The sequence below is a fragment of the Galendromus occidentalis genome, unplaced genomic scaffold (genome assembly GCF_000255335.2).
Source record: "Galendromus occidentalis unplaced genomic scaffold, Mocc_1.1 scf7180000077464, whole genome shotgun sequence".
Classification (NCBI taxonomy): Eukaryota; Metazoa; Arthropoda; class Arachnida; order Mesostigmata; family Phytoseiidae; genus Galendromus; species Galendromus occidentalis.
This window is the reverse complement of record NW_003805452.1, coordinates 693,670-721,435: the sequence shown is the minus strand read 5'-3', so window position 1 is coordinate 721,435 and position 27,766 is coordinate 693,670. Positions and strand designations below refer to the sequence as shown.

The following is a 27,766-nucleotide window of genomic DNA, read 5'->3' as shown; positions in this document are numbered from 1 at the left end:
ATGGCAGAGGTGCCGTCAGTTCCTGGCGTTGGGGCATTGCACGGAACGGCCTCAGCTTTCGCCGCGGTTCATGCGGCCATACCGGTCGACCAGAGAACCCATGAGGGCCGCTATGTCTGGGAACCTCGGATCAATCCGTTCACAGGGTGAGTTTCACTGGGACGATCGTACGTAATACGTCGAAGCTCAAGACCCGACTCGAGGCTAGACGACAGGCTTCGGTTCCGCGCTCGAATTTCCGCTGTTGACACCGGTCCCGGCACTCGCTCGCATCTATCGTCGGCTCTGCAGAGCCACGGCGGCGTCTCGAGGAGGATCCGCGCGGGCTTCTCTGCCCAGCGCTCATCTCACTGCGCTTTTGGTGAGGTTTCGCGAGCCAGTTTTCTGTGGACCGTCGATCTTCCCGCGTGATTCTCATGATTCTCTGGGAGTATCCTCGCCGGCTCCTGGAATCACGAGAGAGAGTTCCGGGTCGGAACTACTACCGATGATACCCCATTCGAATTGGCAATCTGACTGCCTCGCACCGAATACAGCACCGATCCCCGGATCTCTTGGTCCTTGAATGTCGTTATCCAGTATGCCCGGAAGCAGATCCACTTATCGGCCTAATGGGTGTAAACAGTGAGACGCGAGTGAGCGGCATGGTAATCGGCAGAGAGACGATCTACCTGTTGTTTGACGAGGTCAATATAAAAATCGACACGATCAGAAGAAGCCAGCGGGAGGAAGAGAGTGAGATTCTGTAAAAACCTCCACCTACATGGAGCGAGCCGGAGTTCAGCTGGTCTCCTGCCAGAGGCTCCCGCCGCCACATCTGTCGTTTCCATCATGTGCAGGCAGTCAGTCAGGCAGGCTGGCTGCCTAGCAGGCGAGTAAACTGGCCGCATTTAGAGACTAGCCGTCCTCTTCTTGTGGAAGTCTCTCTTCAGCGGTCGTTCCAGCACCTTCCTTTCCATCTGCTTTCGTCTTCTTCCGAGCTTTCGGACGCACCGAGGAAGGCAGAGCACCTGACGAAAGGACATCATTTATCATTTGTTGTCTGGCTCTTTGTTGCGAGTGCTCCTTCTTGTCGAGCTAGATCTCGACAGCGTCAACGAAAAAATAAGAACAACAAGAGCGCTCCGATCGGAACAAATCTAATTTCTCCTCGCTCAAGAAAATTCGGCCTCGATGGGGAGATCACTTGTGTGAGAGTCGCTGCTCCGCCGGCCTCGCATTCCATGACTCTGGGATTCATGCTCGAGTGGAAAACTACTCGCGAGAACGACCACGACCACGAAAACTACTCCCCACTACCGCCATCGCTTTTACTACTCGACAATTCCGACAGACCGAGAAGAACCATCAACGGATGGTGGCATTAATCCGTTTCTTCCGAACTTAGTTCCAGTCGTTCCCGCCTTTGAACTCGGCTTCTGTCGAGAGCGCTCTCGCTTTGTTTTCAATAAATTCTCCATCTGAGCGCGAAACATCCCGAGGTTTCGCTTGGGAATCTCAGAGCCTGAATTTCGTCTCATTGTTCAAGACTTTCCTCTTGTTCGTCGATTGTTCGATAATGCTCTGGGGAAATAAAATTACGGTCTTTGTCGGAATGCTCGAGCTCTTGTGTTACGAGACCGGGAGTGTTCCGATGATACCTTCCTTCAAGCCCCTTCGTCCACGCTGATAGGTAGAAGTGCGCTCCGTTCTACCCTGGAAATGTAGAAATCCTGCCATCTTGATGAAAGGTCGGAGCGAGGAACGTTGTCCTGACGATGATTGTCGTCCATTTTCCCGCCGAGAGTCGACCGAATCGGAAGCGAAAGCTGCGACACTTGGAAGCGTCTCCCTCTTCTCGCCTGCTATGCGGGGAGGCCAAGAACAACAAGAGAGCTTTTCCACCTGCGGAATCCGTTCTTTATGGTTTTTTTTTCATTCTCTATTTTCCTTTTGTTTCTCTAGCCTGGTAGACACCGAGTCGGGACCGCGTTTCACGCAACGAATCATTCTCTTATTGTTGTTTCCATCGTCAACGCTTGTTCGCTCCGAATCTCTCTAATCGAAAAATCCTGACGCCTCTCTAATATGAATTGAGTAGTCATTTATTCTCGGTCGATCCTGCATATGACAGATTATGTACCGGTCAGCGAACGGCGCGAAGTATCTCAGTAGCGGAAAAAAAACTGCCGAAGGCTGCCGAGCGATCGGTTTAACATAGATAAACGATTCCGAGTCATAAATTCGCATCGATTTCGAACGAACTCAACATCGACCATTCCTGCCCTTTTTACAGGTTGCCCGCGTCACCCGAGCTAGCATTCCAGCAGGCGGTCGGGATGGGTGCAAGATCTCCGTATAGATTCTCACCGTATCTCGATCAGCTGTACAACCCTTTCACCGGCGGATCCCCTCTCGCAAGGGTTCTCAGTCCAGTCAGTGAGTACAACTCCGATTTAAGTCATGATTCGTATACTATCTGGATCGGGAGAATATCCGTCAGCAGCGATGTCCCGCGGCTGAAAAGTATTCTACGAGACGACGTGGCTCTCGGAGCGAGGTAGTGCTGCCGAGAACATGATGTTCGGGAGAGCTACCCCCGAACTTGTCTGGACCTCATGAGTATTATATGGCGCCGGAGCCGTCGAAAGCTGAAGTGCAGGAGGAGCTGTACATAGTCTGGTCCGAGGGGGCAGATTCCAACGAATTCAACATGCTTTGATGAACTTTATTAGACCAGTCATGCTTTGTGATTTGTGGCTATGCAAGCGAACTTGAACGCCACATCTGGGAGAATGAGGGTGAACGAGGCTCAGCTTCCGCGGATAGAGCAAGACATACGTATATGTTGTTTTTCAATTAAAGTGTGCTCTCTTGAATTTTCCCGCCGCATTTAGATTGCTTGTTGGCACTCTCCGTCAGGATTATGCCGGCATTAAAATAAGATCTCCGTTCGGGAGCACTCAATCAAGTAGCCGGCGTTTGCTGCGCGCCAATCTGTCGGAGCGCTCGCACGACGCGTCTGCACTGCAGCCATCAAGCGTAACTCACTCAAAAAGCCTCTGCCGGAGCTCTGCTATATGAATGAAGGCTGATGGGATGAAGGAAAGAATGAGAGTGAAAACAACTCCTACCAAAAGATCCGCTCTTTGTGGGGTACTTCTTTCGAGTCCTGCGGCTCAAAATTCGAGATTCCGTTCCATGAGACCGTTTGACTGGAATAAGAACGTGGCCCAGCGAATGATGCAGTTTTCTCGGGTGAGGCTTCCGTTCCTTTTTCACGCAGGGCGGAGAAGAAGCTCGGAGAAAAGCGCAGCCAGATGTCTCTTGAAACGAGCCGTGGGATGTTCCACTGAATACAACCAAACTAGTCGCAAATGACGGGGTAGTGGTCAGAATTAAGTACTCCAATTTATTTACCCGTCAGGAGAAGCTCGAGAATCTGCCGCAACAACAGAAAACGATGCTTCAAGCGGTGCGGACGGCAGCGGTTCGCACTGGCGCCACTTACGGGCTCCTTGTCTAGGCTTCAACCTGAAGGCGACGATGGGGACAAGCTTAATTTTGAAACTTCCTCCGAAGGCTTTGGAGGCGGAGCGAATAGATGGAGGGTATTGGAGGCGAATGGGCTCCCGCGCGAATTTAGCGAGAGGTCTAGTAGAGTTTTCCATGTCCCGGTCGGGTTGAATTTCGATCAAGACACAGCTCTTCCAGGCTACAGGATCGAATGTGCGAGGAATTCAGGCTGGGCTCCCCCGAAAGGAACACCTCCCCGAGCTGATCCCTTAGGCTTCTTCGCACCAGCTAGACTTTATCCGGTCGGGAAAGAAGGAAGATTAAAAACGGATTTCTTGCCCCTTTCAGATGTCGCTCAGCATATGGACTACCTCCAACACATGCAAGCTGCCCTCGCACAGCAGCGAGCAAGTCTCCAACAATCGGTCAATGATCGTGAGTCTCTAGAGCTCTTCTAGGTATTCCTCGGCCCTCGGGGTATTCCAATTGGACCTGACGATCGTTCGTGAAGGAGCGATCGATCAGAAAGACTGTGGAATGTTGGGGTTGTCAGTTTAAAGTTCAGTCGGATCCAGAAGAATATCTCGATCCCCTGCATCTCCCCGGTATAAAGAGGATAAAAAGCGATCTAAGAAAAAGAAATGAGGCAGAAGAAAATCATCAGATCAACTGTCGTCATCGGGAGCGCTGGCCGAAATTTACGATTTTGCTTGATGGCGTCGATCGATGCCCTGTGGCATTCTATCCAGTGGCTCGTTTCAGAAAGTTCTTCGCTCCGCAAAAGCGTCGCTCCTCTTCGACCTTGCGCAAGTGTACGGAAGGTTGATTGGAGATTTCAGTCTCTAGAGATTCGAGACGTTCAGATCGATATCGCTGCGAAAGGAATGACCGCAATCCACTGATTCCCCGCTGTCTATGGTTCCTTTCGAATTCTGCGATCAATGAATACGACAATTCTTCCATGCTGCTCCCTCCAGCCTAATTGCGTGGCGAGCGCGTAGTTATCGGATCGTAGGGAAACTTCATTCAGGGTGACTCACCGGAATACGTAGCGTTGCTGCTCCTATGTAGTGTTGGTGATTTCCATTCGCACGTCTCTGAGTTTATCCTAACCAGAGTTGCCGGGTTAGACTAGTTCGACTCCTTGCCTAGTTTGTTTACTAAGCTTGGCGTCAAGTCACTCTAAAGGAGAAAAAAAGCAATCTGGAACCATCTGGACGGCTTATCAAAACGTTTACCTTGTTACAACGCGATCTTTTCAAGCGTTACCCGTCATAACCAGATTGTATCTCTGCTCCCCGAGAGCGTCAACGGTTCCTCGAACACTTGACTCTCATTTTTTTAATTGGAAGAGTGAATCTCTCGGATATGAAGATGAAGAACTCTCGGAAGAAGAAGGAGGGGATTCGGGGGGAGCAATGCCTCGTCCCACCTTATTCCCGTGTGACCCTAATTCTAGGTTCTTCGGAAATCCGGTGAGCAGAGTCATCATCGCAGACGTTGGCCACATGAACTACCTAATCCCGGAAGAATCGGACCGTGGTATATCTGTCGAATAATGAAGACGTGCTCCGCGCATGATACTCTTCAGCCGAGAACCCCGCCTTATTGAGCTTGTTGATCGCTGAAGATGTCTCTCTGGATTTTTTTGGTCTATCATTGTGCTCTGGCTTTCATTTTTCGTTCGTGACGCAAGGAATCCGCTTTTTTTCATCCGGTTAAAATATGAAGATGTTGTGTGAGTCTTTGTTTGTTTTCGTCAAGAGGAAAAAAAACATTCCGGAATCGGGTTTTTGTCTGTCCTGTTCGTTTTCTTATCGGAAACAGAAAGGAAGGGGTCTTACTCAGGAAGGTGTCGAATAATAAGCTGATTGTTGTCTACGGATTCACGTGTTCATCACCGGATCGGGGTCCGTGGTTGATAGTGACGTGTTTTTTTTGTCCGAATCCTTTAGCTTTTATCTCGTTTTACGCTGTCTGAACAAATCCCCAGAATCGGGCAGGCTCGTTACAAACTCACGCACAGCCTTGTGCACCGAGCGCCCGTCTGGAGAAGAACGTCGCTAGTACAGCGGCTAATGATAACAACATACGGACGCACAGAACGGGAGTAACGGCTCCGAGTGAGCGGCGGCCGTAATGTAGTCACTCTCGATGATGACGTGGATGATGATCTGTATTGTCCGGGGGGTTTCGCCGCTCTCATGTGTGTAATTGCAAATTGGCGGTTAGGCTCTGAGCAGTTGGCCCCTGACTTCCTGTTGCTTGGTCGTTCTGTCGGCGGGAATATAATATCATTTAAATAACTACAGCGAAAGATTGACGGTACACGGCTGGACGGCAAAAGATTGATTTAGGTGACTTCGCCAAACAAATCTGTGGAAAGACACTTCAATCTATACGGCCAGCTGCTTGAGCCTAAAGTTTCGCGATCGACGCTCTCGATCCGAATCTCACAACGCTCGCTCCATCATCGAATCGTCTCCCAATCTCTCCCCGACCTCCGTAGACTCAGTGTAGAATAATGGGGATAAATTCGGGGGATGAATGGGCATAAAAGCTTCTTCTTGGCAAATTATTTGGCGCTTATCCTGTAGAACGGAACTTTGGAATGGATTCCAATACAGATTCGATTCGACGTTTGAAGCCGCGGATCGAGGTCGGCTCTAAGCAGATGGATTCGTAGCGTGAGAGTGACGATTTGGTTGACGCGGCTCGCTTCGAGACATTGGCTCCATGAGAGAAATCCTTTTTCACTTTTTCTACAGCTCCATCAGCTGATCAGATATTCGACCCTTTCGACCCGTCGTTCGTGTCGTTTACGGGCGGTAACCGAGAATCATCTGCGGTGTAATTAGTCTTTTGCATGACTTGGCTCGAAAAGAGGATTTCCCTCGGTTCTTTTCCTGAATCTTCTTCTCTATCCGGCGACACGCGTGTTGGGCCCTTCGCCGAGTCGCTCCTTTCACCAATATCAAGATACGAATTAAAGTTCGAAACAGAGTCGACGAACTAGCATGAGAGTCGGACTAAAATTGGAGTAAACAGGAGCCCCGAGAGAAATCCTCGGCAACAGAAACAAGCGTTAAAACAAACAAACGTCGGGATGCTAATAACCGAAAGCAAGATAACGCAAACGTAGATTTCGGTGACTTTGTCATTTGCCCGTCCCTCGGTTAAGGGAGCAGCTGAGACGCACCTTGAGCAGATGGCAGTTTGTAGCTGTGATTTTGTTTGTTGAAGGTCTCCTCCTGTTGTGCAGCTTGATTTTCTTCAGTTTCGATGCCACTCGTGCCGTTTGCGCCGAGATTCGGCCAACTTAATTTGCAGTTCCGTTACGATTGCTGTGACAATGGAAGAAGTTTCTCTCCGCGTTAATGGGAGCGAGCGCGGCATTCGACGTCTGAGACACCGCCACTCCCCAGCCATTATTATCAGATAAAGATGCGTCTCTGTGTATCCAAGAGTCTATCCATCGGAGCGAGCCGACGAGTCACCGTCAGTCGGGCCGACGGTGCGTCAGTACGCCTGCGTATGAGCCAGTCGGACGCGGAGAACAAACCGCAGTTTCGCTGGTTCAAGGCGCGTGCTCTGGATTGCCTGGGCCTTCGGACTGCATTCAACGCTTTTCAGCTTAAGCAAACGGCACTAACGGGGGCTATCATTTGGAAGAGGATTCCAGACAGCTGATGCTCTATGTACATTTTCACGGCCCTGCGCTTGATCGACACGCTAATGTATTCGTCACGCAGAAGCGCCGAAAATGGACTGCTTCTAACCCTTACCCTAACTCTCTGAGTTCTGTTTATCTACCGCTGTCAACGGGAAAATGATGGATGCGATTTGGCTCGATAAATTCAATGCGGTGCTTGCAGGCTGGCTGTCATTACGAGGTGGGATTACGCAGAGCTCACCATTGGTTTGAGTTAGCGAAGGAGCATCTTTGAATCTTGGTTAGAAGAAGATACAATCCTCAGTTTATGAAAAAGCACGTGCCGCTCAGATTTGGGAGAGGAGGAAAGTCGAGAGTTTCGAGCCCATAACGAAAGAGCTGGGAGAAAGTTGAAGGATCAAGCTTTGTTGCTCGGCCAGTCTCCGTAAGAGGAAATCCACATCGGTCATTGTTAGAGATCCGAATTCCTCTTTCGGCGTTTTCGTTAAACATCTCGAGCATCACCTGTGTGACGGATGGGTTTGATGAGAGACGATGGCTCTCTTTCATCGCTGATCTGCTCTATGGAGAGCGATTCTCCACTTTCGAGCTACTCGCTACGGAAAACCCCCATTCTGCTCAGTTGAAGAGCTCGATTGCTTTGTGGGACTCGGATGCACAAAGGGGAACGCGGAAGCTTGCGCCCTCCGAGAACCGATCTAGGATTAAGATATGAGATGCGAGAACGAACCGACCCGCCGGCCGTATGATGAGGCTTTATATTCTCTAATATGCATACGAGCTTAGCTCATGACCCTAAACATCGGGACAGAGAGCTGCGGAACGGGAGTGCTCGCTTCGTGTTTCTTAGCCGGACAACTTCTCTTCGAGAAACTCGAAAAAAGAGATGCGAATCGCTCACAGATAAATCCCTGACGATGATTCTAAGTGTTAACGCCCACGAGCGCCTAACGGGTTTCCGTCACGACCAACTGCTCTCAGACGGTTGACTCGACAGTTGACGCTATGCCCGATGTTACGAACAGTGGTCATCCCCCCGCCTTGGAAGGTTCGTCGCAGTGGTTCACGTGGAACTGAATTACCTACTTCCCACTCGCAGTCTTGTCAACCCGAGCGGGCGAAACACTGACGACGAGCGAGAGGTAGGAAGTATATTGTGGAGCGCTCCGGCAGCTCGACTTCACCGCGATCACTCGTTCGGCGAGCCAGGCCGCTTTGGCTCGCATTGGCTTATCGCGTGAGGTTGGCTACTCGACACTCCTACGGAATTTCACGGCAGAGAGAGATCTATTTGTCGAGAGCCTCATTGCGTAGTTCATCATCAACGACCCGTCATGTCGAGACTTGTTGGATGTGTGCCACCGATTGCGGACACGCAGCAGAAGTGACAACAACGCGAAAGTAGAGAACATAATCCGTGGAGGCTGAAGCTTGTCGCCGGAGATCACGTGACGGCAATTATCAATTTCCCCCCGGCGTGGAAAAACACGTTTGCGGTAACGACTCCTCATAGTCAAGCTACTTGTCAGATATGAATTCCGTCCCTCCTCGAATTCTCTAAACGGAATGTTTTTCGAGCGCTCCGGGTATATCCCCGCTAATGCCGATCACCCTTTCATCAGTTAATTTCTGATGGGCGACGCTCAAGGATCTCTCAATGGGAATAAGTTGGCAAAATGAATTGGCGTCGCTGACGTAGATGAATTGATGACTCCGGATAAATTCGAACGATCTTTGGCTATTTTACGCCGATCGAAGCGCCGGACCCTGATTGATTCGCTTGGCGTTGTTTTGCTCGTTGTCAACCCCGCCATAAGAAGCGCGAAAGTCCCGGAGCGGAGAAAATCGCTTTGCCCTCCTTTTGTCGTCGTTCTCACACGTCGTCCATCCGACCAGAAGCCGGAACGACGGAATCTGAAGGCTGTTCTCGAGAGCATCAATTTTCGGGGCGCGCAACGCTCTAGCCAGCCGCTTTGTGATCACGATGGCAAGTTAAGTCATCACAGAACGACCACCGGAGAGTGGTCGGTGATTTTGAAAAATGACGTCAGAATTTCCGAAAGGCCTAATTAACAACTGACAGCGAACACCCTCTCGCGACCGGAGCATATACCTTCCAGCATGTCCTTCGGGAAGGAGCAAATTTAACAATTTAGTAATTTATTCGATCACTGATTGATGAGGTTCTTTTTCAGCTGTCTCAAGGGCGGGACGCGGTCGGAAAAGAGCTTTATCATCCTCGCCATACTCGGATGCGTTCGACGTCAATTCCATGATACACTTCTCGCCGAACCAATTGGTGAATTTCATGAGCGGTTCCCGAAGTGGATCGTACGGTCATTTGTCGGCCGGTACGCTGAGTCCGCTGCATCAACAGTTACTCCAAAGGCATTATCCACACCATCCAGTCACTCCGCTGGCACCAGTCCCCGGCACAACCGATCTCGGAACGGTGAGTATCATTCTGTGATCATCTTTCTTATCAGGCTCTGTTTGAAGTCGAATGGTGCAAATTCATATCCGCGAGGTTTTTCGAGGTTCCACCTGGAGCCCCCGCTGGAATTGTAATCTTTCAGGCGTTCGAATAATTCCGGCTGTTCGACTACGCTTCATGTTTCACGTTGTATCATAGATATAAGCGAGAGAGTGTGAGGTTCTTGTACCGTCTCCTCTTTTTACCTTCCCGCTCGGCGTACCATCCATCGAGCCGACTCTCGCTTCCTTTCTCGCCGAATCTCTGTGAGCCAATGTCTCGATAATGAAGACATTCAAGGCTCCGCCGCCACCGATCCAAAAATCGACTTTGCCTCCTCTGGCTTTTTCTCTTTCTTCTTCTTTTTGGTCTTCACGAAGTTATTGATCACAGAAGACCGCGTCTCCTCTTCGCTCTTCGTCGTCTGCGTCGTCTTCTCTCATCGGAACAAGCCACCGGTCGGTCGGTCCGTCGGTCGGCCGACCGGTCGCTCGCTCGCTCGCTGGCTCGATCGGTCTATCTATCGGCTAGCTCACGGCTCGCTCCGCGAAAAGATCGTTGCTGCTGCTCTTGCCGGGGCGCCTCTACTGACGGTGTCTAAGACCACGGAGCTGTCTCGGACGCCCGTCGCTGCCGGTCGTGTCCGCGGAGAGCACCGTTCTTCTGCTTCGGTTTCAGCATCATCCGTAGAGTGTCTCGATATCTTCTCCGTTTCGGAAAGAAGAAATCTTCTTAGCCGCCCCAATGAACTTCAGCTCTTCGATCGCACTCCGATGCGGGATTGGTTTTGAAAAAAAATCATTCCTCTACCCTGAACACCAGGTTTCATTTCCCTCGATCTGCGCAGAGAGGAATTCATCAAAAGTCTCCGACTCGAATTCCATGGCGGATCGAATTTCAAAACCGCTCTCGGCAGAAATGCGTTGACTCGGAATCGGATCGCGCGCGTCAACTTACGGCTCGCGCTTCAGCCCGACGCCAAGATTCTCTTCGAACAGCAATGAGACATCATCATTATGTATTATTGTGAATGTCTTCATACTCGAGAAGATACGGGCGATTCAACGAGACACAACGGTCCAAGATCAACATGAGCAAGACAACGCGAGAATCATGCGGGTGTCTGAAACATATGCTTCTTTTTTCATTTGAAAACAGAAGGATGGGCACAGACACATTTTGTTTTCTCAGATGCATTTGATGTCGTAATCAGTTCGAAGTGAGTGATTTGCGATCTTGAATCGTGCGGACTGCCTCGTTGCTTCGGGTCCTATGGACCTGCGCTACTAGCAGCGGGCATTGTTATTCAAGTTTGCTTCGGGAGCCAAGTTGAAAATCGTCTGGGGTGCTCACTCACCCAGTGTGACCGACCGACCGATCGGCTGACGGACCGACCGAATGAATGTAGTTCGGGCAGGAGAACACAATGAACAAATGAACATTGCTTCCATGCGCCTGAGCGAGCAGAGCTCCGTCTCAGGCTCCGTGCCGGGCCTTGGAGCCTTTGAACACTCTGAGTGAGCCTCAACATCGAAGCCACGTATTATTGGGAGCTCCGAATCCGACCCTCTGAACTAGAATTCAAATTGAGGCATTCGCTCGAAGAAGCATGTCTTTCGAGTTGATGCTGCCGGAGAATAGAGAACTTCGCCTAAACCCAGCCTGTGCCCCAGCAGTGGCTTTCGTTCGCGAGCGAGCGAGCTAGCTGAGTGAGGCGCGGGCATGTCCATAGATCGGTGTTATAGATCGATTGAGACGTGAGGCTTTCCGTGAACAACTTGTGTGAGTGAGCCCAGATGAAGCCATTTTCTTCATTTTGGAGCCGATGCTGTTGTAGATGTTGTCGACGTCGTCGTAGTCGTTAGTCTTCGTACTTCCCCGTAAATGGCGTGTGGACCCCCTTTCCCAAGTTACTCGAACCGGTCTACTTGAGCCAATCACGAATGGCTCCTACGTCTATATACGGATGCACATGTGCATATATGAATTCGGGGGCACGTTTTTTGAGAACGGTGTCACCTCGAGGGCCTCGGAAAACTGTGAAAATCTGCTCCTTGGGAGTACCTACGAAGTTCTTCCGAGGACTCCGGCCGAGGAGGCGAACCCGTTCGAGCTCCTATTTCCCGCTCTTATGAGCTTCACTTTCGCCGATTCCAGAGCGGCGAGTAGCGAATAGAAGGAGAGTCCTTGCACTTATGACACAATAGCCGTAATGGCCACTCTCCCTTTCCTCGGTGGTCGGCAGCTTATGTCGCCGGTTTCCGACATAAAAAACAGAAAGAGAAAGGGTTTTCTGGTCGCGAGCTGAATCGCCAGCTGGCCAAAGGCGGCGCTGTGGCGATGACGTCGCTGTCCGCAGGACATAAATTTCGCAATTACCGTCCTGAGCGGGTGAGCCGTTATGTCGTTTATGGCAGCCGACAAAGGAGCAGCCGATGATGCCTTCACGCTCCGCCTTGCCTATTCGGCTCTCAATCGGATATTCTCTGCGTCGAGTCCGGTCGCGTGCTTTCAAAACTACAACTTCCAGACGGACCTCTTGTCGGATTTCTCGATTCTCGACACACCTCGGCCGCCTAGGATATGCATCATACGAGCTCGAGGCGAGGTATCGAGGAGCTTCTGACCTCAAAAACTGCCGGAAAATCTCTTAGATGACAGAGAGGAGCTCTATACCGTAAAGTCGGCCACGGGCTCCCCATGCTCAAGTCAGCACGGCTGGTCTACTTGTAAATTATGATACACAGGCATGTGGATCCTTTCATTCGCTTTTTGTGACTGGATGTGCGAAGAGAAAGAGAGCGACAGGAATGGTCAGATTGATTGTGTGCCTTGAACCACAAGAAGCGGGGGTTCGCGAGAGAAAAAACTCTACGCCCTCTGGTGGCACTTCCGAGAACGTCATCAGGCGGATGTAACTCTGTACCCGCTTCAAGAATGCTTGATGCGAGTATCTGGCTCGCTTCGGCTGTTAGGTGTGATGGTTCTGTTCGGTCGATCTGGACAGGGAGAACAAACCTTCACCGAAAAGTCTACTTTGGGCGTTCCTGCCGCGGGCTCACTTCTCTGACAGTGGCGGCGGCCATGGGTACCCTACCCCATGCAGGAATTGAACAGCTCGGCTGTCCAAAGAGAAGACGTGTATATTCGGGAGTGATACTGTTCGACGGTCTCCCGCTAAGCTATTGTCGTTACCGAGAACGACCTCAATTTCTGTTTGGTTCTCCTTTCCTCGTCGCAAGTAGGTACTCTCGACTTGGCTCTAATGAGCAGCTCAATGGCTTTACACCCCTCTGCGAGTCTCGTCGTACGTTTCGCGGAGAATCGCGCGAGCGAGCTCGCCGCCGCAGCGACAGAACCGCTACTGAGAGGTATAAAACTCGGAGAGCATTGTTCGTCGAGCTTCAGTGACCTGAGCTGACTGACTGCCATCCGGAGATCGGAGACGCTTCTTCGGAATACTCTCCGACGGAGGACAGCGCCCTTCTTTACCGATAGCTGTGAGAATTCGGGGGAGCTGGAGACAGCCATGAAAGGCTGAGGGGCAACGCGCGGTAGAACCTAGCGCAAAGGAATTCACAGGCGACTCACTCCGCTCAATGGCATTGTGTCCTCATTCTGGGGTGTCGATGTAGACCTCATTAGTCCAGAAACGGGAAAATATCGGCAGAGGATCGTACTCGCTCCGGAGAAGCGGAATGTGGTCGACTTTCCACGGAATCAGTCGCGCGCGGCGATCGCGGTTTTCCGTCGATCGGCGTCCGTTTCCATCTCTGCGCCGATGTAGTTGATGTCTCAATGTTCAACTTTGATCTTTGCTTCTCGCATTTCCCCAGCATCGCGAACGACGCTGCTGATGCTGTTCCCGGTTCAGTTCGAACGAACAGAGAAGGGTTCCCAATGTGGCAGAGAGAGCGAAGAAGTCGATGCGGAATTCTTGTGAATACACTTTGACACCTAGAGATTTTCATCAAGGATCTTTCTGCTTGAAGCGTTGAGAAGCCGGGAGGGGAGCTGGCTTTCTCTGGCTCGAATATCTTGAGGAATGGAACCGGGAGTCACTTTCTCGTGGTGGTGGTGGCGATGATGATGATGGTGTTGTGGCTCGGATTTCTCGGTTTCGAGCGAGTCGTTTACCCCAACACACCACAAGCCACGCTCAAGAAATCAGCGCCTTCTTAATCCATCTGCCCGATGACATACTAGGAGCAAGAGAACGAACGAACAACAAACCGTTCAGAACCGATGACAGAATAAGTCAGAAGAATCCGAGTTAGTCTCTTGATCTGGTGTAAATTCCTGGAACGCATATCGTTGCGAGCACGGTGCATTCCCAGAAGAGGATAGCATTCGGAGTCCCTGATGACTCAACCCCGCTGAAGATTCCGAATAAAGGAGAAAGAAAATTAGAAGAAGTTATCCCAGACTTCCGCATCAGGATGTCGACCGACGGAGACCTTTGCCGTTGGTGGAGCCAAGTGTTTAATGTTTCAAAAATGTGGGGTTCATCTCCCGGTCCATAAAACGAGAGGTTACGACAGGTCTTGCCGGCGACCATCATTCGTTTTCGTATAGTTTCGCGGCGTGCAGATCAGTCAGCCGCCCTTAAGGAAATGGGTGTTCCAAAAGTGGAGCTTAAGTTTTCGAGGGTCTCGAGTACGCGCATATGCGAACACCATACGTAGGGGCGTCGGCAACGTCTGCCGGTTCTGCGCTTTTCTTCATTTTCCCGATCCATCCTCGGTAAGTGAGAGAAGCCAGAGTAAAAGTAGCCGCCGCCGCAGCCGCAACAGCAGCTCGTCCTCTTTATTTTGTTTTGGTCGTAAAGGTCCAAGCAGAAGCCGCGGCAGCTTCTCCGTTTTATGGATTTCTGCTTCTGCTGTCCTAAGCTTCTTCACTTTTGCCACGGCGGAACCTCATGAAAGAACAGTGAACCTTGCTCGGTCGTCGTCTCGATGGCACCCAGTGGCTTTACGAGGTTGCCAACCTCTGTCGTATGCGGGCTCTGCATCTCGGTCCTCTTTTTCGGTTTTTCGAAGTTTGCTTTGGTTGTCAAGAGGTGTCTGTATGCCTGGTCGAATCGAACCGACGACCACTGCTAAGAACTCGGTTAGCAAGACGAGTTTCCCGCTTCGAACGCGAGGACCGAGCGGATTTCTCGAGCAGGATCGGCCTTCATCTCGAAAAGTTCCGCTCCGAATCTTATACCTGAGGCCCTGAGGTAATCTGAAGAGCATTCCGATTTGGTTGATTCCATGTGATCGGCGGCCTGTCGGGCTGATTGAGTCATGAGATCGGGTCACTTCAGCTAACGAGAAGAAGCAGAGCCTCTTCTTTCCCGCCCAGAAAAGGAGTCCCGGAACTCATGGACGTCTTTGGGAGCGCATATCAAACACTCGATCTTGTGTTTCTCTTAGAAGTCTAGTTTCCGGTCGGCAGGCAGGGAAATCTCATCGTCGAGACACGCGTGTTAAAGCGTGCAGCTACGGATTATGGCCGAGGTCGGCCTTGAAACAAAGCGGGATCGGTGGAGCTGACGTTACCCCAGCGCGACTAGGGTCGCTAGAATCCGGAGAACATTCACGGGAAGAACAACAAATTTTCCACACTTCTTCCTTCCGTGTTTCTCGGATCTACTCGCATTCTGACACACACACACGCACACACACAGACAGACCGAACATATGTTTCTATTCGAATGTGAGAACCGGAGACGGCGCCGCGCTAGGTCTGTCGATGAGCACGATCGAGTAGGTCTTCAGCAGCAATATTACGCTCAAGCGGAAGTTCGTTGATCAAGTGAATGAAGACGAGTTGGGTGGTCGTCTGATCAACAGATTTCTCATGTTTGACAAACAAAAGAACTTAACCAAGTTACCGCAGCGGTGCCAATGAGTGTCGGGCGTGCTCTGAATTCTCAACGAGAACCAGTTGCTCGCAGGTGCAGCGATCGTTGGCAGGAAATCGTCTCATGGGCATCGGTAGTTCTCCGATGATGCCGGGCTGCGGTCGAAACCACGGATTTCTGATCGGCTTCCCTGAATAGTATTAGCGAGGAGTTGGAGTCTCGTGGCGCGTCGCTTGATTCCAATCGGAATTCGCTCATCTTCGGTTGAAAACACACTCGTAAGCCGAATTGATGACTTCATACGTCTTCGTGCCTGTCTCCCCAAGCCAGGGCTGCCGAATAAACATAGTAACGCAAATGCGGCTCGAGAACAGGGAGATGAGTTAAAACGAGCGCTTTCGAGAAATCCCTGGCCGCATCCGTAGCGATTCCCCACAGCGAAGCGATCCAATGAGACATCGCCAACATATTTCGCGGAAAGGTGTTGATGACAACAACATCGACAATCAACTCCACGAAAATACAGATATCGACGAGGAGCCCTCTTTACACCGAAAGTCGATCTTGACGCCGAAGGCTGCCGCTAAGAATATGCCTCCTGGTGCGACACCTGGGTTGCTTCACAGTCTTTGCTCATTCTATTCACACCGACCAGATCTACTTGCTGTGCATACGAAGCCAATGTACCTTTCGCCGAAAACTTCGTGGTGACGGGGAGATTTCCGCATTCGGGAAGGAGTTCGCGCTTAGAGAATGCGAATTGCCCCTTTCCCGCGGAATAACAATCTCCATGGAAGACATCGTCGAGCATGGAAGACTCTCTCCGACTGGGTAAAGAAAAGACAGATCACGATATCTGAGTATCGCAGGCTGTCAGGGAAGTTCAACAGAGGGCGAAAAGGAGCCGGATGAGGCTCCCCCTAAATCCGAGAATCCGGGACTAATCGGCACCACCAGTGACTCCGGTGCGCGAGAGGGGACGGGAATGCGGTTGTGTTCATTTGCCATTCAGATTTCTTATTCTGAAACATGGGGAATTTTGATCCAGTCTGACAAAATCGCTTCGATCGGACGGCGCGAAACCAACGGGTCCCCTGATCATGAAGAAACAAACATTCAACCCGGCCACCAACTAACCGGTTCCAAATGTCTCTCGCAGCTGTGTGTGCTCAGTCCCGAGACGCGCGAGCTTTTCGTTTGTTCCATCCCCACCCTGCGGAGCCCAACTCTAATTGGTTATTTGTTCTGTTTGCAGGACGTGGTGTCAAGTACGAACTTGGAGATCAAGAAAGAAATAAAGGAAGAGAAAGAAGTAACCGGAGAAGAAGACTTCATAGAAACAAATTGTCACTGGGCCGATTGTACACTCGAATTCAACACACAAGCCGAACTGGTGAGTAGCGGACAGCAACCGCGGGTCTCGAGCCGACTCATTCCGGTTCACGGCCCGCGCTCCTGAGCAATCGTTGATTGATGGTCGAATTCTGAAATTACCCCCGCTTTCGAGAGGGAAATTTCTAGCCCAGTGGTTCCGCGCACAGATGCGTCGAAAGTTGAGAGAATTGAGTTGTACATATGCGGAGTTCGTTTCAATTGAATAGGACGTGCCCGACGGCGTATCCGACCGCGAACTGGAGGTGAATTGTTGAGTCCCGATTGTTACTGAAATACTGAATACGACAGAGATTCATTGCTTCGGTGCTTTTATTGTGGCGAGTCATAAAGCGGCATTACCAGCTCTCCGGATAGCGGTGACTCCTCAATATGAATGTATCTTGCATTGTGAATCAACCGCTCGAGTTGTGTGTTCGTCCACCCGATTGTCTGTCCGCTTGTCCGAAACAACGCCGCGCCCGCCGCCACGGCTGTCTCTGCTCGTTGTGTGTTTCTCCCGTTGCTCGCCGCGATCTCGCTTCTCTCGTATCTGTCTGCTTAGGAGACTTTGATCGAACGCCCAACCGATTCATATCTTGCATCCCATCTTCCTTTCTTATTCTCCGCCAGTCGTCGCAGTTAACGAGACAGACCGCCGAATCGGAGTCAGATCCACCTGATAGCGGAGTAGTATGTACTCCATTTGATGTGAACACGGGCGTTTTTAGTTTCGAAACCTCGGACTCGGAGCTCAACGCAGCCATGAGCGCGCATATCCCTTCGAGTGCGAGGGCAGCGGGGGAGGACGGGAGTAGGGGGAGGGGGGGGAGGACGGGATTAGGGGGAGGGGGGAGGGGGCCGGTTTGGGGCAGCGAGACAGTGAACTCGATCATGGGATTTCCTGATATCCGAGCGGAAATCGAATCGAATGGCAGCTGACAGGTGTGAAATTCTGTTTCAGGTCCACCACATCAACAAGGATCACATCCAATCGAACAAGAAAACCTACGTGTGTCGATGGCAGGACTGCCAACGCGAAGAGAAGCCCTTCAAGGCCTCGTACATGCTGGTGGTTCACATGAGACGGCATACGAGCGAAAAACCGAACAAGTGCACTTTTGAAGGATGCACCAAAGCCTACTCTCGGCTCGAGAATCTCAAAACGCATTTCAGGTAGGCGCCGCTTACGTTGAATTGTTCTCGTAACAGCTTAGCGGTTGAGAGGAGTAGTTCCTACGTGGCTCTGGATTGCCCTGAACTTGAGTGAAAGCGCATAGCTTCTGCTTGTGACGAGCGTCGATCCGGCTAGCCAATCAGTCTCCCAGCGAGCGTCTTCACTCGTGTAGATTCTGCAAGCTTATCGTTGCTTAGTTTTTTCGGTTTTGAAGTGATCGACGGAGATGGGGCCGGCGCGGCGGTGGCGATCGGAACGCCGCTATCCTTCCGAGGCGACGTTCGTCCGCCAGTCGTCCGGCCGAAAGCGTAGAGATAAGGAATAATTTGTAAGCCGAACGAGTGACATCGCCTTCAGAGCGAACGACGTTCCGTTCGACCCACCGACGGACGACTTCTCGCCTCCTGGTCCGAGCTGAGCTCAATCTGTTCGACCTCAAGGATTACGCTCGAAGAAACTGGTCGCTCGGAGAGTACGCGAAGAGCGCGATCGCGGAAAGTATTGAACTAAGGCAACAGACGGCGTCGGTCAGCCGAGTCAGTGACTTCTGGTTGCGGTCTCGGGTGTCAAAAGCCGTTCATCAGACATTGATCCGCTCTCTTTGTTTTTATTGTTCGACCGAGCAACATCGAGCCCGACTGAACCTTGAATCTCCTCACTCAGACATGAATCAGCAAGTGAACAACGCCTGGACTAGCGTCGGATCGGCATTCGATGGAGCGAGCCTTGTCTTTTTTGGAAACAAAGTATTCACGGACCGAAAATCTTCATCATTCGATGAAGCGGCAAGGGGAATACGTTGTCAGTGCAGACGATCGGATAGAGCGCGTCGAATAACCTTCAATCCCACCCCCTGGATGTGCTCGTGTCCGTACGAGTGTTTGCCCGCTCGTCGGTCGGTCGGTTCGTCCTTCCGTCCGTCGTCGGTCCGACCATTCGTTCGGGCATGCATGCCCATACGAAAGTGGTGCTCCGCTGGAGAAGAGCGTTGTCTTCGGCTTCTAAGGCGCCTCTTCCGAATCCATCTTCATCAAACAACGGCAACAAAAGTTTCACACCTCGAAAGAACGCCGCCTGAAGACAGTAGCTTTTCTTTTCGGGATTCTATCCGTCCCGTGGCCTTTTTCCTCTCACAGGAGCATACATCGAATCAAAGCAGACGACCGGCCTGTCGGTGGCCGGTCTGCATGCCTGCCTACTGCCAACCCATCGACCGGCCCACCGACCGGGTGCACAATCTACAATCGAAAAACAAAATAAAAGAACTCGTCACTCCCTACACGGTACTCGCTACATCACATGGCTTTGTGTAACATTCATTAGATTACCTGACGGTGACGACGACAGCAGCAAGAAAAGGAAGAAAAAAGAAGAAGAGCCCACGAGAGCTTGAAGAAGCGATCATTCCGATTGAATCGAGAATCAAAGAATCATTACTCTCCCAGTGAGATATGGAAGCGCGGTCCTTATGCAACTTTAAAGAAGGAATGAAAAACATAGAACATTCCTGTTCGTGAGGGTACTCGGAGAAGTGACTCCACCGCCTGGCATCTACCTACCTATCTGTCCTCTGGTATCTGCGTACCGCTGGAAGCTAATTGGTTTTCATTGAGGAACCCATTTCTATATATAAAGCCGAGCACAACAAAGGGCCTTGTGTTGTCTCGTGAGCCCTGAGCCGGATATGGCTCAGAAGTAGACACGTTGAAAGATCCAGCCGTTCGGCTGGTCCTTGGAGTTCTTTTTGCTCTTGGCTGACATCGAGAGCACTTGCCCAGCATGTCGAACCCTCTCGGCCTGGCTCTAGGACGGAGACCACAAGAATCATTCTCGCGCACCGATCTGTCCGGAGGTCTCCTCCGCATTACACGACATTGCTTCCCGACAGATCCACCTACGCCCATGGTTCGAGCTCCGGTACTCCTCCCTAGCCGCATGAAAGTCCCGAAAGAAGACCATGTTGAATGAATTGATGGAAACACACCACTTTCGCGAACGAAGACGACTACAGGCCGGTGTCACTCGGACGCGGCCATTGAGTGAGCGAGGCTCACGGCCTTTGGGTTTCCCAAATCCCGCGTTGCTCCTTATCGCTCTCCCTTTCTCTCCCTCATCAACGTCGTGTCTGTCGATGATGATCACTGTGTTGAACCTTCTGTGGTGGAACATTGCTGTCGTCTGTACTTTGGTCCCCTTTTGAGGCTGCGTCGTCGCGCTTGAGGGGTCTCAAGTTCTCGCTGACGCTGCCGCCACTGATGGCCGAATCCATGTGGGCAGCTTAATTCATCCGTTCGCTCGTTGGCTTGCTCGTCGACTCGGTCGGTCAGTCAGTAAGTTAGTCAGTCACTCAGTCGCTCCGTCAGTCAGTCAGTCAGTCAGTCACTATATGCAGGCTGCCTGCGAGGAAGTTAGAGAACGAAGCGGCAGGTCATCTTTCCTCAGCGTCGCGACGCTGCTGCTGCTGCTCTTCCTACGGCATCAGAAGCAGGGAACAACAGACATCATGTGAAGAGGGACAAAATTACGACAATTAACGGACACGCCGCAGACTCAGTCAGTTCAAGTCGACTTGTGTGTGGATTGCTGGAGTCGTCCGCCCGCCCGACAGACACACACTCACACACGAGTTATTAGATAATGATGATCTTCTACTCTAAGCAAGCCCAGACGCCTCGGAACGAATCAAACCCGACAACAACGTCAGCGATGCCACTCTGTCAGATGGATAGGGAACGAGGACGGCAGCACGGGCGGACGTTCATTCGTTCGTCCGTCGGCCGGCTAACGCAATTAGTTCAATTGAGTCACTGAAGTCTACGCTGCTGTTCTCAACTTCTCAGTGGGGCTCGAATTCCCCTCGTCGCAGTCGCTAATTTGACGTTCATTTACACCGATGAGAACGTGAATACGATCCGCTCGTTGACGGCGGCGCGGCGGCCGGGCGTTTACGCGCGCAGAGCGAACTCATACCGACCGCGCTCTACGGTTTCGAGCAATTTTATTGTTCCCCTCAACGAGGCGCATTCGGGGACGCGGCGACGGAGCGCGTCGCGGGTACCGTGACGGGTCTCTGTCTTCGGGATCGATTTCGTCGTCATCGTCGTCGTCGTCAGTCTCTCCTCTGTGTTCAAGGGGTTCAAGGGTCAGACGGGGGTCTATGCGAGGAAGGGTCCGGATCCTCCTGGTCTAGATTGGTCTGTGCGTTCAAGGCTGTGAGATGTGTCATCTTGATGGAGTAACCCCTTGGAGGCACCTTGCCGCCACAGTAAATTTTCGTTCAAATACTCCCTGTCTTTGTCTCTCAGCTTCTCCTCCCCCTCCCTTCTTCGTCTATCTCTCTTACCGTTCAGCAAGAACCCTTGTTGTCTGTCCATCCATTGAACGCTGCTTTTAATGGGAGATACGCCGATGATAGTCGCCCTCGATAAGGTATCGGCCGTGCTCGCTCGCTCGCTGACTAACAGGCAGGCAGACTGCCTACCTGGCTGGCTGGCTGGCTGGCTGGCTGGCTGGCCACGCAACCGGCTGACTGCTTGTTTTCTCGCGATAGCGTCAGGGCGCGGTGTACGTCTGAAGAAAGCGTGGGGAGTGTCCACTGATGGATAGGCGACGCTTTTACTGTCAATCGACTCCATTTCTCCCTGAAATGCAGATGCGTGCACTCCCAGTATCTGTAGAGTTCAGCTCGGGGAGATCCAACGATGATCTCGACGATGATCTGAAGGACATCTGCGGCAGGGGAATTCCTCCACTGAAAAGTCGACGAAGGAGCGCACGGCGAGAGCATCCTCGGAACTCCATCGCGAGCCGATACCGTGCGAACCTTTACTCAGAATCGATTGGTTGACGTGGATCCAAATCTGAGGCTTCGCTTCTCCATTCCAGGTCTCACACCGGTGAAAAGCCCTACGTGTGCGAACACAAGCTCTGTGGGAAGGCGTTCAGCAACGCTTCCGATAGAGCGAAGCATCAGAATCGAACCCACTCGAATGAGGTACGTAGACCCAAGAATTATCGGACGACGTCGATCGACGATATACGAGCTTAAGTACTAAGCTTACCTCGTTGGCTTAGCTAATGAGAGCAACTGCCATGCGGACCCGTCTTCTGGGCTTCGACCGGCGGAGTTTCAGACGGAAGAAACCGGTTCCGTTCATGTCGATTTCGCCAGCACGATCGCGCCTCGTTTTGACGTCTCAATAGAGATCAACCACAAACATGCGTAGATGTCACCGACTCTCAGAGCATATCTGCGAGTGAGCGGAACTAACTCATTGCATGCGGGTGGGTAGGAAGCCCAGAGCGTACAGAGCTCGAGCATACGGGCATTTTTGATGAAGTCGTCAGAAATCGCGTTGGGTTTTGTTCTTTTCTGCTCTCGGTCGTTTTCGATACGAAGGGCAGGGTCGGCTGTCCGGTCGGCTCTTGGTGGCAGTTAGCGTCGTCATCATCGTCGTCGACGGGAAATGCGTTCTCACGTCGTAGAGTTCCTTTGAAGATGATTTCCCATTGGAAACACGGTTCACTCATTTGTAAACGCCTTGGAGTCGTCATCGGCTATGCCGGCGACAGCGGCAGAATAACTTCAAAGAGCGCTGCCAAGCAAAGAGGAACAGCGTATCGGATCGTTTGCTGGACATTCCACAGTCTTTCAGCTGATGATGTCCACGGCGGCGACGACGACAACGGCGATGATGACGACGACGACGAGGATCGGACAAACCGACGAACTTATCACAAGCGAGTAATTGTCGTAATTGGACAAGCACAGAATACATTTATTCCTCTCGGCATCGAGAAGAAAGATATCAAGACTGTCTGTTTGTCAGAAGAACAAGGGCAAGAAGGCCGTTCGGGAGAAACAATCCTCGAGCGCGGATTATTGTCACCCGCTCGTCCGCCTTCGATCCGCGCGAGATCCGAAGCGGATGTATTTCGAGGAGCGTGACCGTGATTCGCTGTTTAATCTCTCTGGAACCCGATGCTGAGGGTTCGGGACGGGGACGTAGTTACTCTGCTCAGTCCGAATCAGAGACAACCCGGCGTTCAGAGGGTCGTCAGCCAAAGTCTGATTTGTACTACACCTTCGTTTACGTCCCGTACCTGACCGCTTGGGCGAAGGATACGTTTCTTGTTCGTCCACGAGGGGAACGTTCCGAACGGGATCAAACGGAAGAGTATCGGACGAAAGTGGTGTCAAGAATAAAACGGAGCGTTTCGCCAGAAAAAAAAAGGAGCGAAGGGACTTCGGAAGGATTTTTCGACGGAGCCTTTGATTCCGATTTACGTCGGCCAATTTCTTCGAACGTGTGGCGGGAAAGAAGCTGGTTGCGGCATTCTTTGTCTCGCGCTCGTTGCTCGCCCGACTCGCTGGTCGCAGTTGGTTTTATATCTTTTATCACCTCCACGTTGTTTATGGGTGCTGATGCCGCTGCGAGAACGCCGGCGCTCCAGTGAGCCGAAAGCAGGTGGACGAGCGAGTCTAGTTGAGTCCTTTTTGCCTAGCTCGTTCTTTTTCTCACCTTCGCTCCGTCCTTCGCTCGTTGGCGTGATTCGACGCCCCGGAGGGAGGTCGACCCTCGAGGCTTTTTCCTTTCTCTCCTCAGTCTCGTGGATTCCTGTTGCTGTCTATTTTCTTTCATGTCATTTGACATGTCGCTTGTCGACGCAGGACACATCCATGCATCACCAGTCATACTCTCATTCAGAGCGAGCGAGATATTTCTTTAGCTCGTTTTGCTCGTCGCTTTTTCGCCGAATCAACGACCTTGTGCTTTGTCGATCGGAGGCGTACATGTTATTATTGTAGGGAAAAATCGACGGGGGAGGAAACGCAGGAATAAGGACAGGTCAGGCGACGGGTAGGACACGATCAACAAGGGGGATTCGGAGGTGTGAACAACACTACACGTGTGTCGCACATGTGAAATGTACAGAAAGAACGCGTCCGACCGACCGACTGACTGACTGGTTGCCGCTAGCGCCGAAATCTTCCTTGCTCATGTGATGGAACAAAGGAAGAGGTTCCCGGAGCTGTACATGCATATATCACACCTCTCACATGTCGCTCCCATTTGCCTGGTTTCCTTTCTTCTGTTGTTGATGATGTTCTCCGTTGAGTTGGAACGAGGCGACAACGGGATCTTTGTACTCATAAGGAAACGAACGCTTCAATGAATGAACGAATGACCGGGAGAATAGGAGAGAAAAGAAGCCTGAGAGTGTGAATCAGACGAAGAGAGCCAACGGAGACATTCTGGAAATTCACCCGCATAGGTGTCGTGGCAGAACTATGTCGAGCGCAATAGATAGCGGTGGCTTCTGGGGAGGGTACGGGATGAACGTCAGCGTTTTTGATTGCCTAATCTCGATTTTTCTCCACAGAAACCCTATGCGTGTTTCGCGCCGGGATGCAGCAAGCGCTACACCGATCCCAGTTCGCTGCGCAAACACGTCAAGACCGTCCATGGAGCCGACTTCTACGCGAACAAAAAGCACAAAGGACCCCAATACGACGAACATCCCAACTCGGGCGGAATAAACTCCGACAACAGCTCACCCTTGAGTCCGGGCAGCGGGAAGTCGATACCCGATTCGGCGCCGGGCTACACCCATCTCGGCAACCCACAGACGCCACCGAGCGATGCGTCTCCCGTGAACGACTCGCACGTTTCCACCACGACCTGCGCTCCGGTCGACTCGCTAGTCCCCACTCAGCAAGCGAGTCCCTACGCCTCCCTGGAGTACGAAATGGATGAATTCGTGGAGCCCGTACCCTGTGCCGTCGGGGTCAATGGTTACGGTGACATACCCGCCTCGAGACCGAATTTCAATCCGGTGAACCGTATCAAGGAACGAATGCAGCCCGCAATGGGCAGGATACCAGCCCCACCTTCGCATGCGACCCACCATCAGGGCAACTACAACGGAAATCTGCATTACGCCGAGCTCCGGACGTGCAACGGCGGATCGCCACGGTATACCGAAATCACCCGCCATCCCCAAATCCAGGAAACGTCGTTCAACGCCGTTGCTGTCAGACGGGATAGCATCAGCACGTACTACGGTAGTATGGCCTCAGAAGCAACCCGGAGCGATGTCAACGACCCGGTTGCGTCGACCTGCGGAAGTGATAACTACGGACCGTACCTGAACTCGACCGCTCCTCCACCGCCGCTGAATCCCAATGTTCCTGTTCCGCGAGAAAACAATGAAGACTCCAATGGCAGCAGCGCTCTAGTCGATACCGTTCTGTGCGATCTCGATACGAACGATATCAAAAACGACATGAAACCTCTAGAGGCGTTGGACGATCTCGTTCTCCCCGATGAAATGGTGAACTTCATGAACGAGCGAACTGACGATCAACCGGCGAGGCCAGGATCCGCGTTGAGTTCTGCCGCCGTCTCATCGGTGAGTCAGTACGACGAGATCCGACGCAGTCAGATGGGACCTCCTCAACATCCGGCTCCCCGAACCCGTGGAGTCCCTCCGCGGCCCTACTGCTACCAGGCGACGCAGAATCTGGTGATTGCCCAACAACCGCAGTACGAGTACTACCAACCGCCTCCCGCACCGGCGCAACCGAACCACCGGATTCAGCCTCAGCAGATGTCGCAGAACTGCTACTATCCTGGACCTCCGCCCCCACCCCCGCCTCCTGCTCCTGCTGCTCCTCCCCAGGCCCAGATGCCGGCTCCCGCTGTAAATTATCCGCCGGTGATGAAGCACGACCAGAACATGAACCATCTTCCCGCCGCCCCCCAAAAAGTGCCCGTCGACCGAAACCACCACGCGAACAACTTGCATGTGCAGCAGATGAACATGACTCCGAACCATCTGAAAGATCACGCGCATGTCATGCACAGACACCCGAGCCAGCAGGGCCGAAGAGAAATCCAATGCCGCTCCGTCAGTCAGAGCTCGATGGCGCGAGATGCCTATGAGAGAACCCTGGAATACGTTCAGCAATGCCAGATCAGCTCGAGCTCAGAAAGTCGCGCTCAGAGACGCAGCAGCCCTCTCCTCGAAACTACGGGCAACATGGTCATCAACGACATGAGCGCATCCCTCACGTCGCTCGTGCAAGAAACAACTCATCTCAAATTGATGCAATAGAACCACCGATCATTATTATGAGGTATTATTATTATTCTTTTGTCTACAACTAGGGTGACGGCAGGATAAACCTCTCGGACCCCAGGTCCTTCGACAAGGCCACACCGCAGGATTCAAGCAATCCGGGGATCATCGCGACCGAGCGTCCTAGCCACCAACTGTGAAACTGTGAATTGAACTCGAGGATGGAGCATCATGTTACTATTTATTGACTGAGTGGAGGCTCACTTCGTCGATCTCAAAATGTTCCTCTTTCAAGGGAACCGACACATCATTGTACATATCTAGAAGATATCTCGGATAAGCGAGAAGGAAATCCATTATTCTCATTCTAGCGCAGCATCCCCCGTCAAGCCCAAAAACCCCGAGCTTCATTGATCAACCGAAAGGCCTGAGCATTCAATCGTTACTCCTCATCAAACCTCGTAGAATCTCTTATTGTGTAATTACCCTTACTTAGAAAAACCAATTGATGCGAAAAGAAGAAGGAACAGAATGTGAGCGGAAATCAGCTGAGAGGGCAGCGACATAGTGTATTTAAGTAGCGTCAGATGTTGTGGAAAAACGAGAGTACTCCTGCAAAAACAACAGAATGAATTTGCGCGACTCTAATAAACGAATTCTCGGTCGACCAACCCGAGTCATACCTGAATCCGTAGCCGTTCCTCTTTGTCCGCAGATAGGGGATATCTTGTTCCGCGGGAGAGGTTGCTCGTTGTCGTTCCCTCCTAACTCAACGCTAGTACGCTGATTGAAGGGGATGCTCCCGATGGAGCCTTTTCGCGACTCTTGTGGTACGAGAAGCACAGAGCTCGCAAGCGACGATTTCCAGCACATTCTGACGGGAACGGAGGTTGCCCCTTCGCTCGGTGGAAGGCTGACGAGCTGGGGTGGCCAGGGTCGAGACCGCGTGCGGAACCGCAGGCTTGGTCCAGACGTCACCTTCTCAGAGACTCAATGAGTTCCGTCGTTTGCGCGCTCTTCGAATAAAGGGGAGGGGGACAATTAGCGCAGAGAACAGGGGAAAGTGTCCATGGAAAGCGCCCCCGAGCGTCAGATGGCCTAAAAGTGACTGACAGCTCGCATGATGTTCATGATCGACATCAGCCTTAGAACCAGTCAACGAACGAAAATCCGAGACGAACAAGAGACAAAAAAACGACAGGATCGAGATTGCGGAGCGGTGCGACAGGCTGAGGATGGAAAAGACGATTTCCGAGCGCTTCTGAGAGAGGAACACTGCGAGAGAGGACGAAACAGGCCCCCTCGAGCTCACGGAGGTCGTCCGGTCCATGAGCCGCTTACCAAAGGTACACCCACACACAGGGAAACCCATTCCCTCACATGACAGTGTCATTCTCCAGTGAGTTTATTCGTCTCCCTCAACTTCCGTGGTGACTTCAAGAAGGAGGCTTGTGCGCGGGTCGAGGCGCGGCGGAATTCTGTACAAGAGCATCACGGCGGAGGAATCTCCTGGAAGAGCTTCCGAGTCGAGAATGAGAATTCATTTGATTGATTGGCCAATTACTTCTGATCACTACAGAATTTGATTGCGAGACGAAGGTTCCAATTTCATCGCAGCCCCACGCTGCGCCGTAACCTCTCGGAATT

At 51.9% G+C, this 27,766-nt stretch overlaps 1 protein-coding gene across 1 annotated transcript; it reads left to right on the top strand.

The window, feature by feature from the left end:
* LOC100907670 (transcriptional activator cubitus interruptus) lies at positions 1–26,155 on the top strand. The gene is made up of 8 exons (XM_029111732.1): positions 1–146; positions 2,276–2,439; positions 3,844–3,930; positions 9,364–9,620; positions 16,745–16,882; positions 17,825–18,036; positions 21,923–22,031; positions 24,422–26,155. Exons 1-8 carry the CDS (start codon positions 1–3, stop codon positions 26,153–26,155), a joined length of 2,847 nt encoding a protein of 948 aa, XP_028967565.1.
* Positions 26,156–27,766: the final 1,611 nt, after the last annotated feature.

Bases quoted from the DNA above. Each gene is read 5' to 3' on its own strand.
- LOC100907670 (XM_029111732.1), top strand. From the start codon at position 1: ATGGCAGAGGTGCCGTCAGTTCCTGGCGTTGGGGCATTGCACGGAACG. The intron at 2,440-3,843 runs GTCATGATTCGT...TGCCCCTTTCAG, and splicing joins TGAGTACAACTCCGATTTAA to ATGTCGCTCAGCATATGGAC. The intron at 22,032-24,421 runs GTACGTAGACCC...TTTTCTCCACAG, and splicing joins ATCGAACCCACTCGAATGAG to AAACCCTATGCGTGTTTCGC.